This window comes from Ursus americanus, chromosome 3 (genome assembly GCF_024610735.1).
Source record: "Ursus americanus isolate L20-20 chromosome 3, mUrsAme1.1.p, whole genome shotgun sequence".
NCBI classification, from domain to species: domain Eukaryota; kingdom Metazoa; phylum Chordata; class Mammalia; order Carnivora; family Ursidae; genus Ursus; species Ursus americanus.
Window position 1 is genome coordinate 6,378,999 of NC_142129.1, and position 20,582 is coordinate 6,399,580.

The 20,582-nt window shown below is 49.3% G+C and overlaps 2 protein-coding genes across 4 annotated transcripts; one reads left to right on the plus strand and one right to left on the minus strand.

The window, feature by feature from the left end:
• Positions 1–6,616: 6,616 nt before the first annotated feature.
• Positions 6,617–11,246, minus strand: TMEM176A (transmembrane protein 176A). Of its 2 annotated transcripts, none has more exons than XM_045792335.2 (7): positions 11,141–11,246; positions 10,225–10,422; positions 9,646–9,756; positions 8,547–8,603; positions 8,170–8,391; positions 7,283–7,393; positions 6,617–6,920 (listed from the first exon to the last, which is right to left on the minus strand). In XM_045792335.2, the coding sequence occupies exons 2-7, from the start codon at positions 10,420–10,422 to the stop codon at positions 6,879–6,881; spliced, it is 741 nt and encodes a 246-aa protein (XP_045648291.2). In that variant the 5' UTR covers positions 11,141–11,246; the 3' UTR covers positions 6,617–6,878. The 2 variants fall into 2 exon arrangements, with proteins under 2 accessions (XP_045648291.2, XP_045648290.2); XM_045792334.2 differs by having other exon boundaries at positions 10,225–10,426.
• Positions 11,247–11,611: 365 nt separating this feature from the next.
• TMEM176B (transmembrane protein 176B) lies at positions 11,612–20,365 on the plus strand. 2 transcript variants are annotated; one of them, XM_045792337.2, is made up of 7 exons: positions 11,612–11,743; positions 14,641–14,849; positions 16,575–16,685; positions 17,033–17,089; positions 17,302–17,532; positions 18,435–18,554; positions 18,890–20,365. In XM_045792337.2, exons 2-7 carry the CDS (start codon positions 14,646–14,648, stop codon positions 18,980–18,982), a joined length of 816 nt encoding a protein of 271 aa, XP_045648293.2. In that variant the 5' UTR covers positions 11,612–11,743; positions 14,641–14,645; the 3' UTR covers positions 18,983–20,365. The 2 variants fall into 2 exon arrangements, with proteins under 2 accessions (XP_045648293.2, XP_045648292.2); XM_045792336.2 differs by having other exon boundaries at positions 11,627–11,743; positions 14,638–14,849.
• Positions 20,366–20,582: the final 217 nt, after the last annotated feature.

The window sequence follows — 20,582 nt, forward strand, 5'->3', positions numbered from 1 at the left end:
AAAAACAAACAACCCCCACCCCCAAGTCCCTCAAAAACAATTTGTTTATTTGAAAATACAGCTAAGATCACCATCCTAATGTATCTGTTTTGATGGGGAAAACGAAGATATGTATATGGAAATGACTGAAATTTTGAGATAGAGGTAGGCGAATAATCCCAAATTTATCTCTGTATCATTATAGTAAAACTGACCTTTTTGTTTGCTCTGTGAACACTTCTGTGAGTTTTAACACCTGTATAGATTCACATAAACACCACCATGGTCAGGATAAAGAACAGTACCACTGCCCCAAAACTCCCTCGTGCTACACCTTGTTCAGTCACACTAAGATGTTTCTGTAACACATTGTGGCTGCACTGAACAATTACAAAAAATATTGTGCCACTTTCTCTGGTCATCACAGTTTCTGATGAGAAACGACAGAAATTTGGATCATTCTTCTCTACAGGTAACAGGTCATCTTTGTTTGTTTTCAAGTTTGTCTTTTTTTTTTTTTTGTCTTTAGTTTTTAGCAGTTTCATCCCGATATGTCTGTGCTTGTACTTCTTTGAGTTCGTTCTGTGTAGGGTTTATTGTGCTTCCTGAATTTTGAGGTTTATGGCTTTCACCAAATTTCAGAAGTTTTCAACCATATTTCTTCACACAAACAAAAGTCATTCTTCTGGATAGCTTTCACTTGCCTCTCCAGACAGCCTTTCTGTCTTTCTCTGGCCTTCTCTGTGCCCCCAAAGAGAGTCTTATATTGATCATATCGGTAAGCTCTCATGTTCTAAGATGTTGGGTTTGGTCAATAGGGAACACTAGCAAGAGATCAGAGTGGGGTAGCTTGGGTCCTCATTCCCTAGGATCCCTCCCTGAAAGGTCATCTCAGGCTGCCTGTGTTTCTCTGGGAAGGTGACAGCTCAAATCAAGCACCATCTCCGTCAGCTTTCTCAGTCTCTGCCTGAAACACAGTGCTCCCTTTCCTCATCTTTGGGGCTGAAGGTTAATGACATCCTTTCTGATCCGCGCCACCCCCCCCCCACTGCCCTTGGTTACAAACCCCAGGATGGCACTGTCACCTATAGCTTCCTACACTTTGGTGGCCCCTTGTACATTGCCCCTTTCCCAAACACCTCTGGACCCTGACAGATAGAGTGGTTTTGGGGGATCATGATTATCCTTACTCTGTCACTCTCACCATTCCTGAGGACTCCTGATTCCTGAACAGGCAGCTGTCTCCCATTGTTTCTTTGCCCAATTTTGATCCTTTTCCGAATTGGACATCCTGAAGAAAAAAAAGGTCTATTTGATTATCACTGATAGGTTTTATACCAATTGATAGAATTAATGACTTTTCCACTAGTCATTGTTTTATATTGCTTTGCAATTAACTCAAGCAAAGGAAGTCCTGATATGTACTTTTTATTGCAATTATATCATTCATACGGAAGAGGGTAGAAAATGGATATGTGCAGTTTTCATAATCATAATGTGCCCACCATCTAGGTTAAGAAGAAACTGTGATCACTACTGTAGACCTCTATGGAATTCTTTGTAGACACACCTTCCCCCTCCCCATTCACCCCTGCTGGGAGGAAACTGCTATCCTGATTTTCCTGTTATCCATCTCCCTGCTTTTCATTTTAGTTTTGAGATAGGTAGGTATAAATAACACAGTCTTTGATTTTGAAGAACCCAGGAGCAAGCACAAAGCTAGGTGTGTAGGGAATGGTCAAGATGGCCATCCCTGCATGGAGACCAAGACTGGATTGTCCTCCTGCAAGTTGTGGGAACCCTAGCTGGTGGAATTTGGTGCAGGGTCAGGAGCACTGGAAAGGCTGTATTATGGGACAGAAGGAATATGGTCAGTGGGCCGCTGTGGCTGAACTCCCACTCACTGGACTCGAACAGAGCAAAGCAGAACCTTTCTGTGAGTTATATATAGATAGATAGGACCATCCTCGGCATACGCAGGTGGTAGGATTCTGAGGGGACATGCACAGGGTCCAGATAATTCAAGTAAAATAGAGACTGACTGTCTCACTCTTTGGTCGGATGCTGGTTGATCATACCCCAATTTTTCTCCTCTGACTCTTATTTTATTCACATAGGCCCAAATGATGCTTCTTTAAAATAATCCACATTTGTTTGACAAATTTATACTGTGAGGTGACCAATTTTTAGACAGTTTGATTTATATTTATCACTCAATCCTTCCATTATCCATGGGTTTTAGGTATAATTGCCCCCCATTTTTAAAGTGCAAAGACTATTGCTCAAGAGATATTTGTAACTGACCCAAGGTTGAGGGTCTAATAAGTGGCAGTGCTGAGATTTGCACCTGGTCTTCTGACTTCAGACTCAGAACTTGTCTAGAGCACCATGGCTGCTTCATTCTCACTGTTACCTCTGGTTTGGCTCTGCCAGCTGGGGAGCTGCCTGGTCTGAATGCCTGCCTTGTCCAACTCCGTATTTAGGTTTCATGGGACAGTGAGATTGTCTTTGCTCTTCTTGGTCCTTTGATCTGTATCAACTGGAGAATTGGATAAGCAAGTCTAAGGAAGTTTGTTGAGATTCTGATTGGAATTGCATTGAATTTATGCATCCATTTGGAGCAAGACACCATCTTTACAGAATTGAGTCCTCCCTTCTATGGACAGGGTATACATATTTCTACTTATTTAGGTATTCATAAACATTTCCCAATAATTTTATTAATGTCTTGAATATATAGATTTGATCATAAGTAACTTACAGTTTCATTGTTATTGTAAATGGCTTCTTTAAGAAGTTATTTTCTCTTTTTTTTTAATCAGTAAGGACTTAATTTTTCTCATATATACATATAGAAAGGTGAGCAATCCAGGGCTGGTTTGGCTCATGCAGTTATGTTGCAGAGGGCATAGTCTCCTTGGGGCCTCCTTTGCACCATCTCCAGCCCATGGATGGTACCCTTCTGGCTACAAGATGGCTTCTGCAGGTGAAAGTACAGGTTCCTGCTTCCAGGACGGAATGCATGAAACGGGAGAAAGAAGGAAAGAGTGTCTCCTGGATCAACCACAGTGGCTTCTTCATCTGTAGGAATGCTCTCTGCCTTAAAGTCTGATTTTAATGAGCTGTAGCAACTTGATTGGTATATAACAAAAATATTTGTATTATATATAAAATATGTAATTGTTATATCCTCTTACTGTCAAAATCTTTCTGTACCCTTGTTTTAGATGTGTTTCTTGTAAACAGTATATGGATGAATTTTAGAAAAATGCAGTCTATCTTTGCATTTTAAGGGGATTATTTAGTCCATTTGTACTTATTGCAAATACTCATCTAACTTAATTTATACCCATCTTCTATTGTCTGCTTTCTATTTGTTTTGCCTTTTTTTTTTTTTTAAGTAGGCTCCATTCCCAGTTTGGAGCCCAGTGCAGAGCTTGAACTCATGACCCTGACATCAAGACCTGAGCTGAGATCAAGAGTCAGACAGTTAGCCAACTGAGCCATCCAGGTGCCCCTGTTTTGCTTTTAAAAATGTTTCTCTTCATCTTTTCTCTGTTTTTATTTTGCAGTAATTGAATTTTTTCTCTTTCTATATTTTTCTCCAAACTGAAATGATAAGTTTTATGATTTTTTCCTGTTCTTTTAGTAATTACTATTAAATTACAGAAACACTTAAATTTAGGTGTTAGGTGAATGAACACATAAATGAATGAGCTGACACATGCTAAATATAATTAACGTCTTTAGTTCTTTTCCAAACAACACAAGGACCTCATACACCTGTAATCTACTCATTCTTTGCCAGGAGGGATGTGATATAATACTGCCACGGACTGCTTTTAATACATTCTCTTGTGGTCTGAAATTTTACTCTGATGTGTTTAAAGATTTTATTTATATATTTTATTTGAGAGAGAGAGTCAGCAGGAGGAGGGGCAGAGGGAGAGGGAGAGAATCTCAAGCTGACTCGGTGCTGAGCACGGAGCTCCACATGGGGCTTGATCTCATGACCCTGAGATCACAACCCTGAAATCGTGACCCTAAGATCACAGCCCTGAGATCATGACCTAAGCTGAAGCAAGAGTTGGACGCTTAACTGACTGAACCACACAGGCGTCCCTTACTCTGATGTGTTAAGATGAGGATTTCTTTTTATTTATCCTTTTTTGTTTTTGTTTTGCTTCTTCTCTCTAAGAATTCTTGTGTTTTATTAATTCAGAAAATCCCTCAGCCGTTATGTCTGATATTCCTTTTCTATTACTCTATTTCTTCCTTTTGGAATTCCATCTATACCTCAACTCAAAGTTCCTCTTAAATAGTTATTTCCCATCTCTGTTTTCTGTCTGAACTACATTTCAGACAACTCCTTCAGACCTATCTTCCTGTTTAGTATTTCTCTCTGCAGCTGTGTCTAATCAGTTTACTGGGGGTTTTATTTTAATTACTATAATTTTCATTTCTTGAGGTTCTCTTTGGGATTAAAACATCTGTCTGATAATTTTTTGCTAAGCTCTTATTTTTGCCAATACTTTAATTGCTTTTTAAAATTTCTTTAAATATACTGAACATGCTAATTTTATATCATATAAAAAAGAGCAATGACTAAAGGATTTGTGCTCCTGATTTGTTGTTTGTAATTTATGTTGAATTTCAGTTTTGTTTTTCTTTCTTTCTTTCTTTCTTTCTTTCTTTCTTTCTTTCTTTCTTTCTTTTTCTTTCAGTGTGAAACAGTGTTTTAAGAAATTATTGGAGGTCTGTGGTGTAAGTGAATTTCTCCTGACAGAATTTTGGTTTCTGACAGGTGTCTAGGGTCACTACCATCTTAAAGACTTTAAATTCTTTTCTCAGGGTCTCAGGTCACCTAAGTAATAGGAGTTCCATACACAAGTCTATGTTAGAATCAACTTGCATTCATGGCTTTTCATGTCACTTCTTTCACCAAGAGTTTGCTCATTACATCCTTAGATAGGGTGGATTTTTTTTCCCAATTGTTCCCTGAAATTGCAGATTTATCTACAGGGTTCTTCCCTTTGACCTCCTGATTTAAGTGGTTCTCGGATCTGTTGGCAGGCTTCAGCATGGTTATTAAGTGCAGTTTGGGGTTATGGAGTTCGACAGATGCCTCTAGAACAGTGAGCAGGAAAGCATTAACACAGAGGCTGCTCTTTACCTGGCCCTACTTGGAGGGCTGGCTCTTGGCTGCTTTCTCAGAATTTGGCTTTTGGAATGTTCCTATGCTGATACGGTTGCTTTGTGTGCTTACAGGGCTGAATTGCACCAAATCTGCTTGCCTAGACTTACAAACAATGTGATTTCAGGTGGACACCTGCTTTTCTTCTGAGAATCTGTGGTAGTTGTGCAGGTGGAGAAAGTGCCTATGCGACGAGCCTCCAGTAAAAACCCTGGGCTCTGAGTCTTCAGTGGGCTTCCCTGAGCAGAAACACTGCATATGTGTTTGTAGGAGTGCTGACAATACTGGCTTCTTCCTTGGTCCCCCATCTTGTTCATGTTTGCTAGATTAGAAATGCTGGCCAAGGTCGGGGTGACAGGAGGCTTGTTTTAGCACCTTCTCAGTCTGTTAGCGATAACATGGTCTTTCCCTTTCCTGATGCATGGGAGAGCCACAAGGTCTAAATAAAGGGTTGCTGTCAATCAGGAGCATGCACGCTGTCTGATGTGCACGTGAACCCTTTGATCTCACGACAGTGCCCTTCTTCATGTGTGGTCACTGTACAAAATCTGTGGACTAAGGTCTGAACTTTGTGCAGAGTAACCGTGCTGCTGCCGTGGACCCTCCATCAGTACGTAAGGCTGAATACAACTGTGTCAACTCTATGAAGTGGCCTCTTTGTTTTCCGGTCTCAAAGTGCCTTCTCAGTTTGGGGAAACTTTACCGTCTTTCCCCCACCTTTGAACAGTGTTACTGTGTGGCCTCAGTGGTGGGAGGACGTAGGACACCTGAACCCAGATTCCTCCAGAGTCCACCTGGTATGCCTTTGTCCCTTGTGGCTACTGCTGTGGCTAAAACTTAGCCATGGGTACAACCCTGTGCGGAGTCCTAGGGATCCTGCCGTGGAGCACTGAGTGTGTGCATGCTTGCGAGACCCCCAAACAGGCGGGTCTAATTTCAACACTCAGCACTCTGAATTCATGCTCCTACTTCTACGGGGGCCTATTCAAGTTAGCCATGAACTTAAACATACATGATTCGTGGCGTGTCTGGCAGTCGTGGGTACTTTTTCATGGGACAAATTCAGGGTTTCTATGTCATCGTCCGTCTTCAACAAAATGATTTCCAAAGTGACTGCATCTTTGCGTTATGTTATCTACCTCTTACTATTTCCAAACAGCCAAAAAAAAAAAAAATCCAGTTCTCGGTTTGCCCAGGGTTCACTCTCTTAAATCTGAATTGTAAGGAGACGGGCTCAGAGTCCCTGTTCCCTTCACCCTTTGTGCACAGGCATTTGGACCGCCAGTTCCAGAACCAGCGTCCAAGAGCGTTTACTTTCAAGGGCAGCAACTCCAGACCCAGACGGGAGGTTGGGAGATGGAGAGCATCGTAGGTTTGCATTGGCTCGTCCTCCTCTGCCTTGCCCAGCCAAGAGAAATTCCCTGGAATAACTAAGCAAGAAGCTGGGAAAAGCAACAGGATAGTTTATTGTTATCACTGCTCATGAGGGGCCGTGAAGCAGGGCAGGGTGGTGAAAGTGAGCCAGAAATGGGCACGGGTGGTGTGATGATTGGTGGAAAGGGCCGTGACCATGGGTGTGGCAGGTGCGGTGCGGGGTGGAGAGGGAAGGATAACTTTTCCCCAGCCTGGTCCTTCTCCCAGGAGCCAGAGGCAGGGACACCCAGTCCAGAGAGAGTCCAGGCATGAGCACTCAGGAGAAGCAGAGCTAGATTTCAGTCACTTCCAGCAGTTTCTTCTGGTCTGTTTCCTAAGGGAGGCAGATGGGCAAGATAGTGTGGGGAGAGGAGGTGCAAATTCCTTCCTCCAGGACAGCTTCGTTCTGGAGCCAACCAGATCCAGCACTAGCCTCATGGTACCTGACGCCAAGAGCCCCAGCATCCCAGCATGGATACGGACTTTCGTGGCTTCCTGAGGTCTTTGTCCTGGGGGCCACTTGGTCAGGGACAGGGGCTCTCTGGGCTGGGCCCCCACTGGGGTAGAAAGACAGGCACGATGCCCCTTGGGACTCACTGTAAGAGTCCTTTTGCCTCCCAAGCCAAGCTTTCTCCATCTCTGCTCCTCTGGACGCCCTACCACCCAAACACACAGACACACACTTTAGGGACTTACCTTCTTACTTTGGGACCTTCTCCGGCAGTACAGACCCAGGGGGACGAGAGATGCCAGAAGCAGCAGAACCCAGACCCCCAACAGCATGACCTGAACGCTTATGAACAGGGCCTGGGGACAGAGGACCAAAGCTGTTGGCAGCAGTGTGACCGCACCAGCTGCTCTGTGCTCGCCCTCATTTCCAACACAGGGCATCTCTCTCGCCTTCATCCTCACATCCGTAGCTTCTGGAAGGGCTGAGGAAGGAGCCCTGCGTGAGGGCAGGGGTGTTAACGAGTCTAGCATGCGGAGAGCAGCCAGAAAGCCCTCTCATCAGGCCTCAGTGTCCTCATCCGAACAGTGATGGGCTTGGGCTATGATTCGGCACCCCGGCAGTCCCGAGGCCGGAGAGGATCCAGGGAGAACTCGCCTCTAATCCCCCTGCAGCACGTTGCACCCTTGCAACGTTGGTTCATTGATGATCATTTCAGGGTTTGTGTTTCCCACGAGTCTGGAACACCCCCCATCACAGGCATTGCTTCTAGTCTGTTCAGTGGCACAGCTGTGGTGACAATAGTCTAGCTGGGTGCAGAACAGGTGACACGGCCTTACTCTTTTTTTTTTCTTTTAAGATTTTATTTATTTATTTGACAGACAGAGAGACAGCCAGCGAGAGAGGGAACACAAGCAGGGGGAGTGGGAGAGGAAGAAGCAGGCTCATAGTGGAGGAGTCCGATGTGGGGCTCGATCCCAGATCGCCGGGATCACGCCCTGAGCTGAAGGCAGACGCTTAACGACTGAGCCACCCAGGTGCCCGGACACGGCTTTACTCTTGTCTACCATCCTGACCCTCCCTCCACAGCACCTGCTGCGCCCTTTCCTCTGCACACCGCCCCTGCCCAGCCTACCTTCAGCATACTCAGGTAGGAGAGGCACAGGTCCAGCCTTCTGGCTTCTTCCGGACTTCGAGTGCTAGGGGGCCTGGTGGCCCAGGACCAGGACCTCGAGGAGACATGACAGATATAGTCGCTAATATAATCGTTGTACTTATGGAAATTAAGAGCCCCAATGACGATGGCGGCAACGGCCGTGGAGAAAGCTGCCAAGGAGAGCAGGGTCCTCAGCAAGGCCTGGTGAGGAGAGGAGGCAGAGTGAGACCTTGGAGACTCAGTCTTTCCAGGAGCCCGGCCAGGGAGAGACGGGTGGTCTCCGGGAAGGAGGCTTGGCCGGGGTGGCCTCCAGCTTCTGGACCCGGCGTCGCACCCATGCCTTTCCCCAAACTCACCCAGTAGATGCCACCCCGTTTCTCGTTAATGAAGGCGACAGCTCCAGCCAGCACAGCCTGGGGAGAGATGGAAGCAGGACCGGGGCTAGCACAGGAGACGCAAGCCCTCCAGCTGCCTGCCTCTGTTTCCCTCTGTAAGCCCCACGGACAGAGCCAACCACTGGCTGGTCCTTCCTTGGAACACTCCACGTGGACCTGAGGTTTTGAGCTAAGTTTTGTTGTCTGTAGTTAGGCCTGGGTCACACTCCTGAGCTGGCAGGACCCTCTGTTTTAGTGACATTGAAGAGCCCTCCTTCCCTTCTCCAAAACCTTCCTTTTAAAGCAATGGTGCTTTATGCATGTTCCAGATGGAGGCATGAAAGCCCTAGGCTGTTGGAGAAGCTCTCAGCAGGATGGGTCTGTGTGTGGCCTCTGGTCCAGGCACCTGTCCCGGCAGGGCCCAGCGACCCTGTCACCTGGGCTGACGAAACAGGAAGTCTGGTGCACCCTGGGGGACAGATGGATTCAGATCCTGCTGGCGATGCTGTAACTAGTCCTAGGGTTGGTTACTTTTGGATCTTCTCGCAGTAAATATTCGCAGGGCCCCTCAGGGCTACCACGACCTGCCCCCGAGCCCCTACTGCAGATTGCACACACCCATCCGTGGACATTCCCCGCTGTCCTTGCGTGTCACCCACTGGCTTCCCACCGTGTGCAGGACCCGCAGAGGGCTATGGGACATGACCAGGAGTTGACCTTATCTTGTAGAGTACACGCTCTCTAGTATGTTCTGCCCCCCCATCTCAGGGCAAGTGTCTGGAAATGAGCTGGGTCCTAGGTCTTTGGTTGGTGTTTGCTGCTGAACATGGAGGGAGGGGGCCAGGCTGGCGGGAAACCACGACAGCGGCCAGGGGACTTTGATCAGACCACCGCTTCCCTCGGCTGTTTCCTCATCTGTAGAAACAGGGAATCGGCCTCGATAACTTCGGGACTTTTCGACTGCTGGCATTTTACAGCATCGTGGTAATGATGGTGATGGCGGTCGTGATGGTCTATGACCTCTGACAGGAGGCGACTCTGCCCCTTCTTGGCCCGCCCACCCTCCTGCTGCCCGACTCACCACAGCCCCTGTCCAGATGGCAGCTTCTGAGTCACGCAAGCCGCCGTAGTAGAAGATGTAGAGGAAGCCTCCCAGAACCCCACTCAACACCCCCAGCACGATCTGCAGCACCTGCAGGAAGCAGAAAAGCCTAAGGAGCGGGCTCCCAGATTCCTGGGCCCAGGAGCCGCTCTCTGCCCCCACGTCTCAGGCAGCTTTGTGGCCCTGCCATTCCAGGTGTCACCAGCGGGAACCACGTGAAAGAGAAAGAGGGAGGGGGGAAGGAGGAGGGCGAGCCAGCCCACGCTGGGTCTGGCTGGGGAGAGGGTGGCTCAGGGCTCCACTGCCTAAGACTTTAAACGGCCATGGCTCCCTGCACCCTTTTAGCCTCAAGCCCACCTTCTTTCAGCTTTTATTGAGAAGGCCAGTAAGTGCGTAAAGAAGTCAGAAATGGAGCAGAGGAGACCTGGATTTCTAATAAGAAGATAAAACTGGCTGTGCTTCCAGTTCAGAGAGGCTGGCCAGGAGGGTGCACAGCAAAAGGAGGGTCTTCTTTTCCTGACACGGGGGGCCTAGGAGCCCCTCTGGGCCCCTACTCACCCAGGAGGCCACCAGCAGCCGTCTCCTGCCCCAGGTCTGGGAGGTGGAGCCAGGGGTGAGGGACCGAAGCAGGGAGCACCCACGTATCAGGAGCGTGGCCAGAGATGACTCCTGGTGGATATGCACGTCGATGCGGGTGGGCTGCGGGGTCCCAGGGGCCACCGCACCACTGTCTACTGTCCCCATGCCTGCAGACATCTGTCTGGGAGAGAGGAAGAGAGGGTCAGCAAGGAAGAGTTGGCAGGACGTGTTCAAAGATCCCATTGTCCATTGGGACTGGTGGAGGTCCCTGGTCACAGAGCAATATCCCTGGCCCTTTCTTGAGGGTGTCGTGTCAGGACAGCCTGACTCTGCTGGTGCTGTGGGGACCACTGAGCCTGCTGGAACCTCCCCCTTCACCCAACATCTGTGGTCCCCTCATCCTCCCACGGCGGCAGGGTCTGGACCAAGCAGTGGCCCGTAGTCCTCAGCTCTCCACCCTCTTTCGCCAGCCTGCCATCACAACCTGCACCCTGAGCCCTCGGGCTACGGGGCAGAGCCCCAGGCCCCACTGCCTGCGAGCTCCAGCAGCTGTAGCTACTCCACAGACGGGCCTGGGGACACCCCTCAGCCCCTGAATACCCCCCTCTCCACCAACAGTCCCTCTGCTCCACCTGACCTGTTCAAGCTGCTGTCCCCACCCAACAATGAAGGAACGAGTTGCAGGCGAAGGTGGAGGTCAAGGCAAGACTGACTTGGCATCAAACGGGAACACACCGGGCCTCTGCTCCTGCCACCTTCCCGGAGTCCATTCTCTGCTGGTGGTTGGTCCCTCCCTTCCCCCATCCCCAGCAAGCTCTGGGCCAGGCTTTGGAGACCGAAATCCAGTGGGGAGGGGTCCTGGGAAAGGGCTGCCTGGCTGTCCCCCCCGCCTCACCTGCTCTCCTTAGGGCCCCTGGGGCTGGGTGTGCCAGGCTGGGCTGAGCTGGAGTGGGAACCCAGCCGGTGGAGAAGGAGGTTGGTGAAGCACCAGAAGGGCAGGGTGGAGGAGGGGCTTGCTGAGGTAGCCTGGCAGAGGGGCCCCTGTGTGGGGGGTTTCCAGCTGCCAGCCCATCTCTGGGCTCTCGCCTGGAGTGTGGATACGGGGTGGGTGGCCTGGGAGCCCATGAAGCTGATGAGCCCTGGGAAACCCCTGGGAAGCTGTCCTCTCCCCCATGACCACTTGGGCAGGTGCTTTCTGAACACAGGTCTGTGGGTGCTGGGAGTGTGGGCTCCATCTGTGTTGTGAGAGTCGGTAGGAGTGTGTGTGTGTGTGCGTGTGTGCACTCTGCCTTTCTCACCATCCTGGTTATCTACTCAAGACGGAATCCCCCTAGAGGGGCCCCTTTGTCCCAGCTGTTTTCTGGGAAGTTGCAAAGCTGAAGGTCAGACCCTCCTCCCTCCACCCCTTCCTTCAGCTCTTCTCTTTCCCAACTACTGATCTTCAGCTGAGGCCTGACCCTCCCAGCGCCGCTCTGCTGAGACTCCCAGAAGACAGCAGGTGAGCAGGGCACTCACCCTCACAGGCCAGGTGACCCCTTCCCAGGAGACTCTCACCATAGGACCTTGCTCTCTTGAGGAGTCTCTCCAAGGCTGGTCCCCAAAGCCCCCATCCTATCTCACAGGATGCTGCTCTCTTCCCATTCCCAGTTCCCATAGGACTTGCTAGGGGTGCAGAGGGATGCCCTAGACAGGGTGTGACTTGGGGAGGGGGAGGGGGATGTGTCTGGCTGCAGCAGCCTCACCAGGCCTCACCCCTCCTTTATTCCTGGTGGGGTGGCTGAAGCTCAGGCAGTTTGGTGGTGAGAGGTCCTTCAGAGTGAAGCCGGAAGTTGGAGGGCCCAGGATGTAGCACAGGTCTTCTCTGCTCCTCTCCCCCCAACTCCAGGAGCACTGGGAAGAGCGGGGCTGAGAGAGCGGCCAGGGGAGCAGGGACGAGCTGCACACCCTGGAGTCAGGGGGACGTGGGAGGAGAGTCCTTATGGGACTGGCCTGGTCCAGAAGTAGAGCAAGGGGCTGAGCTGAGCTGGGGTTGGAGTGTGGTGGGGGAAGTGGTGGTACCCAGGGGCTCAGAGGAAGCTGGAGCCCAAGGCATGTTCAAGCCTGCCCCATGATGCTGGCTTCTGGGACCCAAGGGGGAGATCTGGCTGGAATCCGGGCTGGACTTCCTTGTGTGTGTCTGTGAACAAGTCTGAACCTATTTGTACGTCTGCAGAATTGTCCAACACCTGTCCTTTATACCTCCAAGGAGACCAGGTAGGCACAAGAATGACACTGCTCCGCAAAGGACATAGAATACAAGGGAAGACTTTAGGGTCACCATCTTGGTGATGTTTAGAATCGTTATTAATACTGTTGTGATTTCCATCAGTGATGCCGAAGTAGGATGCCCATTAGAATTACTACGGAGGATTGCTTTTGGGGCTGGGCAAGTTGATTCCAAAGTGCATATGGAGAAGTAACCCAGCAAAAAAGGTGATGAAAGAAAAAAATAACATGAGGGGGATTATGGAAGAGCTCAATTATTAAACTCTGTACTCATCATTAAAATCGTGGCAATGGTGCCTGACTCATCAGACTCACCAATGGACAGAATATAAAGATTAGAATAGATCTGAATTCCTAGGATAATGTTGTGTTTGCTCAGGAGAACATTTTAAATCAGTAGGAGAAAGATAATATATTCCTCACACAGAGCATACCCTTCAGAAGTTAACCATCTGGGGAAAGAAACCCCAGAACAACTTGGATGTGTACCTTCCAATTTACAAGATAAATCCCAGATGGATCAACCTTTAAATGTGAAAACTGAAAGCATAACACCACTTAGAAGAAAACAGGGAAGAATTATTTTATAATCTGGATGTGGGAAAGTCCTTTTTAAGTATGACAGAAGACCCAGAAATCAGAATAAAGATGGAAACTGGTTGATTTAATCAAAATATAAATCACAAATTGTAAAGAAATACTTGGAAATCAGGTCACAGATGATAATTTTTCAAATACCCAAGACCCTGTACAAAACAAACCAGTAAAACAAGAAGGACTTGGGTCTGAACAGAGAGCTCACAAAAGAAGGGGAAAAGGGGTCTTAAACATCTGAAATAATAAGAGAACTGTGGATTCAAACTCTACTGGAATAGTCACAACGAGCAGATCAGTGGTTGCCTTGGGCCAGGGGTCGAGGGGTTAATTGGGAAGAGAACATTAGGGAACCTTTTGTAACCTAGAAATGTTCTCTGTCTTGATTGTAACCTCGCTGAGATACCACTGAAAAGCGGGCATTTTGCTGCATAAAACTGATTAAAATCTAATGGGATGTGATTTTCCTGATAAACGTTTGGAAAAGATTAAAAAATTTGCTGACATCTCCTGCAGGCCATGGAGAGGGGCAACAGACACTCTTTGACCTTGCTCCTGCTTGTGAATGGCATGGGGTAGCCCCACATAGGGCAATATCTGTTGAAATGACACATGCATATTCCCACTGACCTGCCAGTTCCCCATGGTTTGCAAGAGGAAATTGATGTCTATCAATAGGAGCTGACCAAGGGGCCGCTGGGTGGCTCAGTGGGTTAAGAGTCTGCCTTTGGCTCAGGTCATGGTCCCAGGGGGCTGGGATGGAGCCCTGCATTGGGCTCCCTGCTCCACAGGGAGCCTGCTTCTCCCTCTTCCTCTGTCACTCCCCCTGCTTATGCTCTCTCACTCTCCTCTCAAATAAATAAATAATATCTTAAAAGAAATAGGAGCCTGCTGAAAACAGTCATGATGCATTCAGACAATGGAACACTCAGCAGCTGGACAAATGAGCGAGAAAGCGTTTTATGGACTAATGTATGATGATCTTCGAAACACAGTTTGGTGAACAAATCATTGTGCAGACAGTTTATGTAGTATCCTGCCATTTGTAGGAAAAGGGGGAGGAGAATATTTTTTATACGCCTTTCTATGCAAAAAATGTCATTGTAGGATACATAAAAAATGATATTAGTTTCTAACTAGAAGGCAACTAGGTGGCTGGGAGAGAAAGATAGGAGGGAGGGTTTTAAAAGTATACCCTTTTGTATCTTTTGAATTTTTTAACCATGTGGAAATATTATATATATATATATATATAAAGGAAAGGATTCCTTTCCTCACCCAACGCAAGACCCAGATAAACTGTGTCAGACCATTCTGGGGAGGGGCCCAAGAATATATGTGGTGAAGAGTTCCAGAGGCGATTTGTATTTGCATCCCAGATTAAGACCACTGTGATCCTGCTACCTGCTCTGGGAAGACCCCTTGGATCTTGACAAGGGACTGTTTTCTCTCCCTTCACTCATGCAACATATTCCTTTTTTTTTTTTATCTTAGCTGGTTCCCAGACCTCACTTTTGTACGTCTTCTTCCCAGCAGACAGGATGACCCAAAACATGGTGACCGTGAATGGAGTCAATGTGGCCTCGACGCTGTCCCAGCCCGGCCACATCAACATCCACATCCACCAGGAATCAGCATTGGCACAATTGTTAAAAGCTGGGGCTTCCCTGAAGGAGCTCTTTTCTCACCCTCGGGACACCGGCCCTTCCGAGGCCAGGATGAGCTATGGGCAGCTTGCGTTGGGGGTAAGAGGAGCAGGTGCTGCAGAGGATGGTAACTGTCCTTCAACAGGATGAAAAAGTGTGTTGACTCCTCATGAGAACATACTATTTGTATCCCATCTTTTGTGGGAAAAGAAAGTTTCGGCAGATTCCCCCCCACATTTAGATAGAAAAGAATGATGGGCGTCTTCTTTGGTACAGTGGGGGTGGTTTCAGCCAGAGGTGGGGGAGAGGTGGCTCTTAGCTGAGTTTCATGGAACCCATGTGGGCCGAGGTTCTGCAGATGCAAGGGAAGACTTCAGGGAAGACTAGAGAGAGAGAGAGAGAGAGAGAGTCCTTAGGCTATAACCTAAAAGTGCTCAGTATCCATCAGAAGGGATCACACCACTACACGCATGCCTAGAATGAAAGGTAGAGCAGGTGACATCCTTGGGGATCCACCTGCAGCAATTGGCATCTGAGCCAGACCTCACATGGAGGAAGAGTGTGTGTAGACAAGGGTGAAGGATGGAAGGAAAGGAATTCCAGGTCAAGAGAACGGCAGGACCAAGGGTGAAGAAGCCAGAAAGCTTTGGGCAAATTCTTTCAGAGGAAAGAGAGTGGGACTCAGGGCAGATCAGACTGGAAATGCAGCCCAGGGCCCTATTGCTGAGAGCCTTGACTAACAAGGTGGGAAGATGTCCTGAATCAGCTTCAGTAGTGGGAAGGCTGCGGGGGGTTTCCCAACAGGAACCTGGGCTTTTTATGAATCTGCCTCCCAGCCAGGAGGTGTCCAGGGAATAAGGGTGGAGGGTCTGCACATGCCTGGGCCCAGCAGAAATGCCAAGGAAAGAGAGGAGTCTCCGTCGTCTGTGGATGACATCTCCATGACTTGCGAGTGAGTGGGCTTGGGGTACAAGGGAGAACAGGAATCCAAGAACGTGTTGAGGTTTGGCATATTGGAGACCAGGAGCCCGAGGCCCTCGAAGGCAGGAGAGGTTAGACAGTGGGAATGCAGGTGAGGTGTGGAACTTGGATGTGACAGATCTGAGGTGCTGGTGGGATGAGCGGGTGGTGACGGCCAAGAGGCAGTGATAGTTGGGTTCTCCCGGAAGCAGATGTGACTCAGAGTTAAACGTGCAAAAGGTTTGTTGGAGTGTCATGCCTATGAATGAGAAAGGAGGGAGCGAGATTGGGCAAGGGGAGCGGCCAGATCATAATGCAGGCCTGACGAGGTCTCTGCCAGCCCCGTGGGGAGCTCGGGAGCAAGGACGACCACTTTATCGGAGAGCCATGTTGGGTGGAAATGGCCGTCGTACCCACCGCCTTGCTTCGCCAGTGGCTGGGTGGCCATCCCCAAAGAGTGTGCCTGTGGCTTGGAAGGTGAAGGGACTCTGAAGCTGCTGACCACTGAAGGTTGTCAGCTAACACACTCCTTTCTTGAAAGGGGTCCTTTCAGCCCATCCTGGGCAAGATGGTGGGGTTCCTAAGGAGGAATGGGGAGAAAAAAGTGGGAATCATCCAGTGGGATGACAAAGAATGGTACTGAGGAAAAAGTAATGACAAAAAGCCTGCCATGTCTGAAGGATGGGGGAGAGCCACAACATGCTGCTTCATGGATATGAAGGGGACAGAACCTTCCAGAATCAGAGCTGCGGAGAGGTCAAGACAGGGAAAGGAGAGGAAAGCCAGTTAGGTAGGAGCTGGGTGGTCTCTCCTGGGGCATGTGGGCTCATGGGAAGGGAGTTGGCTTTTCACCCTGTCTTGCAGGTGACCCAGATACTGCTAGGGGCTGCGAGCTGTGCTCTTGGAGTGTTGCTCTACTTTGGGCCCTGGACAGAGCTGCGTGCTTCAGGCTGCGCCTTCTGGGCAGGGTCTGTGGTGAGTAAGGAACGGGCTGTAAAGCTTGGTGGCAGGCAAGTGGTTATGGGCAAGGAGAGAGTTCCTTTGGATCTGGGCAGGGATTTGGTGAAGAAACCAAAGACCCGGATCTGAATGCCCTTCACCATGAGGAAGCAGCCTTAAGGGGTGAGCCAGGCCCTGTCACTCTGCACTTTCCTTCTTAAGGCCAGGCTGGGAAGGCTGAGCAGCTGTGATGGAGTCCTGTCCATATGGTTTGTCTTTGCCAGTCCCTTGGATCGTGCTTCAAATCGGCTGTGATGGGAATGGGTGGGGTGTCACTTCGGGAGAGTGAACTGGAGACCTTTTCTGGCCTCTTCTCTCTTCAGGCTATTGTAGCAGGAGCTGGGGCCATTGTCCATGAGAAGCACCGGGGCAAACTCTCAGTGAGTCTTGGGGTCCTCTGCCCCCTCCTATTCTGTTTTTCTCTTCTATTTTTCTGTCTTCTTCCTTTTGGTTCCTAATGTCCTGGGATCTTTCCTGGAGGTGTGGGGAGGGTTTCCTGGGCCGGGAAGTGGCAAAGAAGAGACAGGTTTGGGGCCAGGACCTCGTGGCTCTCAATAAAGAGGATCTGTTGCCCTGCCCTTCTCCTTTCTAGGGCTGTGCGTCAGGTCTGCTCACGCTGGCCGGTGTTGCCGTGGCCGTGGCTGCTGTTGTCCTCTGTGTGAATAGCTTAACCGTGCAAAGTGATGGCTTCTTTTACATTGATTCCGTGTGTGATGCCACAGAAAATGTCACCATGACCACTGGGTACAAAGAGACATGGCAAAGGAGTCGCACATCACGGTGGGAGGAGGATAGGTGCAGAACCTACATGCAAATGCTGATGGTGAGAACAGAGTCCAGTGTTCCAGGGACCCGCCACAACTGTCTGTTCCCGAGGAGCTGGGGCACTGGCAGGCAGAGATGTAGGCTCTTGGAGTGTGGACCTCATCCTAGGTCTGCGGTTCGGGAGGTTTTAACTTAAGCTGGAGACGTTTCTCAGACCCTCACCGCATCAGAATTCCTGAGTCAAAGGGGATGAGGAGCAAAGAGCAGACATTTAAGAGAGAATATCACGGAACACCCTTCTATCGTTTCTGGTGTGCCCCGCCCTAGTTACCTATTGCTGTGTCACACAACACCCAACACGCTGTGGCCTAAGACTATCATTTGTGATTATTTCTCACATTCTGGCTGGGTTCAGATAGGCAGTGTTCACTTGGGTTTTCTCATGCAGTTGCAGTCAGACATCAGTGGGGGGTGAAGCCATCTGAGAGCTTGATCGGGTTGGATCTCCAAGATGGTGCCCACATGGCTGGGAACTCAGCTGAGGCTGTCAGCCAGAGAACCTACAATGGCTTCTCCACCTGGTTTGGGCTGCTCGTGGCATGCAACTAGGTTCCAAAAAGAAGTATCTGACTGTGACTATTTCAGGAGGTGGGAAATGGAAGCTACTGGCACAGTATCACCTCCACTGTATTTTGTTGTCCATAACAGTTACAGGCTGTTCCAGATTCTAGGGGTGGAGAAATAGACCCAGCTCTTCACAGGGTGTGGTAAGGTCACATCGCAGACAAGCAACTGGGGTGGAAGCTATGGCTGCCCCATAGCGGCAAAATGCAATGTGCTTCGGTGGGAAGTAGTCAGTTGGACAGAGTCTGATACCTGGTGGGGTTGCTAAGGTGGTGGTAAGAGCAGAATCAGAGGAGCAGACTCCTGACTGTGTCTTTTTGCTTCCTTCGTCTCCAGAACGTGTTCCTCAGCATCCGTGCTCTGCTCCTGGCTGTCTGTGTCCTGCAGGTCATCGTATCCTTAGCTTCCCTGATCCTGGGTCTTCGCAGCTTGTGTGGCCGGAGCTCCCGGGCGCTGGTGAGCTGTCGGGGAGGCACAGGGGAAAGAACGGGTCTGTTTGGTGAAGCTCTGGGATCAGGGAGGAACATCGGGGCCAGGAGCGTTGCTCAGCTTCTTTCCAGCACTCAGCTCGGTCCTTGCTGCCTGGGGAGAGCGCACGGGTTAGCTTCTGCCCTCTGCCTCTTCAGACCCTCCTTTGTGCCTTCCTGTCCCAGATCTCTGGGTAGCTCCCCCTCCTCTGTACCTTTTCCTTCCCCTCCTTCTTTCTTTTACCTGATTTCAAGTTCTAGGAAGTTAACTAGGCCCCATCTTTTCTCCAACAATTACTGATTTCTCCTGTTTTTTTTTTTCAGAATGAGGAAGGGTCAGAGAAAAAGCTACTGGGGGACAATTCGGTGCCTCCCTCACCCTCCAAGGAGAAGACCACGGCTAGCATCATCCTGTGAGCCGCTGCAGAGCCTGCCCCTGCCTGGGCCTCCGCATACCCTCAGCCAGAGTAGCCCAGGGCCTCCGGAGAGGAGGGTGTCCCCTCCCCAGGGTCCTTCACTGCCCTGCCCCTCTGCCCTGCCCTTCACCCTTGCCTCTCCTTTGGCCACTGTCCCCGCCTCCTCCTCTTCCCACTGTTCCCACTCCAGCGGCCTCAATTCAAGGAACAGGGGTTGTTGCCTTTTCTCCACTGCCAATAAAACAGAAACAACAAGAAAAATAATTTTGCCCAGAAAAGATGTGCTCTCTCTTGCTTCCGCACATGGTATGCTGTGAAAATGCCTTTCTCTGTGCTGATATGTATGGATTTAAATGAGGGCCAGTTTGCGACATGGAAACAAGGTCCCAATAAGACTAAATTTAATTATATTCCACTCTATATCCCAAGTGGCAAACTTCTTTTTTATGATTTCCTTCTGTTCAAAGTAAAGTGAAAATAGCTCTCATATACTTAGAATCTTTTTACCTGTTGAGATTGTCTTTAAGTATCTAAGATGTGGCTATAATTTTCTGGGGGATTTATAGAACTATGTGAGGCATGGAACAGGACTTTTTCTTCCCTCCCTCTCTCCCTCCTCTACCCCTCCCTCCCTCCCTCCCTTCTCTCCTCCCTTCCTCCCTCCCTCCCTTCCCCCTTCCCCCCTTCCCTTCCTCCCCCTTCCCTTTCTACCTTAATCAGAGTTAGTTCTTTCTCTACACACACACACACACACACATTCTCTCACACACCCCTATTATTCTTCACTTTCTTTTTAAATGATATGAGGAATTTAAAAAAACTTTTTCATTTTCTTTATACATCTATAAATACATAGTATGCATATATAGATGTAAGCATTTCTGAAGGGTAAGAAAGCAGGTTACAGTCTAGAATTAACAAGTGATGGTTATTCTGGCTTTTTTTTCTGATTCCAACATACTTGGCAGCTTTGCGTTTCCATGTGGCTTTACGAAATCTCTCTGAGGTAGGATTTATGCCTCCCTGGCAGACCACAGGGGAAGAACGAGTCTTCGAATCCAGGCAGACTGCCTCAGAGCCCCCACCTTCACCCACCGCACAGCGCTGCCTCTGTGGGCTGTGCTGAACGGGCAGAGCCGCAAAAATAAGTGAGGCGTGGCCCTGCGCGTGGGGTTCAGAATGGAGGGCCTTTGTCTGTCTCCCCAGGGCCCCCTCACTGCCTAGTCCTTAGATAGAGGTTTGTAAACAAGCTTGCATAAGAAAAAGCCACAGAGATGACCCAGAAATAAGTTCAGAGTATTGGACAGGGGTTGGCAAATTTCACCCTGAGGGTCAAATCCAGTCTGTCAAATACTTCTATAAATAAAGTTTTATTGAAACACAACCACACCCATTTGTTCACACATTGTCTATGCTTCAAGGGCAGACGAAAAGCCCCAAATCTCTACTACCAGGCCTTTTCCGGAAAAAGTTTGCCAGCCCCTGGTGTAGGGCACCACAATGGAGGGGGAGCTAGTTCTATCGGGTGATCGACGGGAGCCTATATTCTTGCTGCCTCAAGTGAGAATCCGCCCCAGATGCCCTGGCCTGTGGCTTGGGCA

Excerpts from the sequence above, each read along its gene's own strand:
- TMEM176B (XM_045792337.2), top strand. The coding sequence starts at position 14,646 with ATGACCCAAAACATGGTGACCGTGAATGGAGTCAATGTGGCCTCGACG. Across the intron at positions 16,686-17,032 it reads CCTTCTGGGCAGGGTCTGTG|GCTATTGTAGCAGGAGCTGG; the intron begins GTGAGTAAGGAA and ends TTCTCTCTTCAG. Across the intron at positions 18,555-18,889 it reads GCCGGAGCTCCCGGGCGCTG|AATGAGGAAGGGTCAGAGAA; the intron begins GTGAGCTGTCGG and ends TTTTTTTTTCAG.
- TMEM176A (XM_045792335.2), bottom strand. The coding sequence starts at position 10,422 with ATGTCTGCAGGCATGGGGACAGTAGACAGTGGTGCGGTGGCCCCTGGG. Across the intron at positions 8,604-9,645 it reads CCATCTGGACAGGGGCTGTG|GCTGTGCTGGCTGGAGCTGT; the intron begins GTGAGTCGGGCA and ends ATCTCTCCCCAG. Across the intron at positions 6,921-7,282 it reads GAAGGTCCCAAAGTAAGAAG|GAAACAGACCAGAAGAAACT; the intron begins GTAAGTCCCTAA and ends TGCCTCCCTTAG.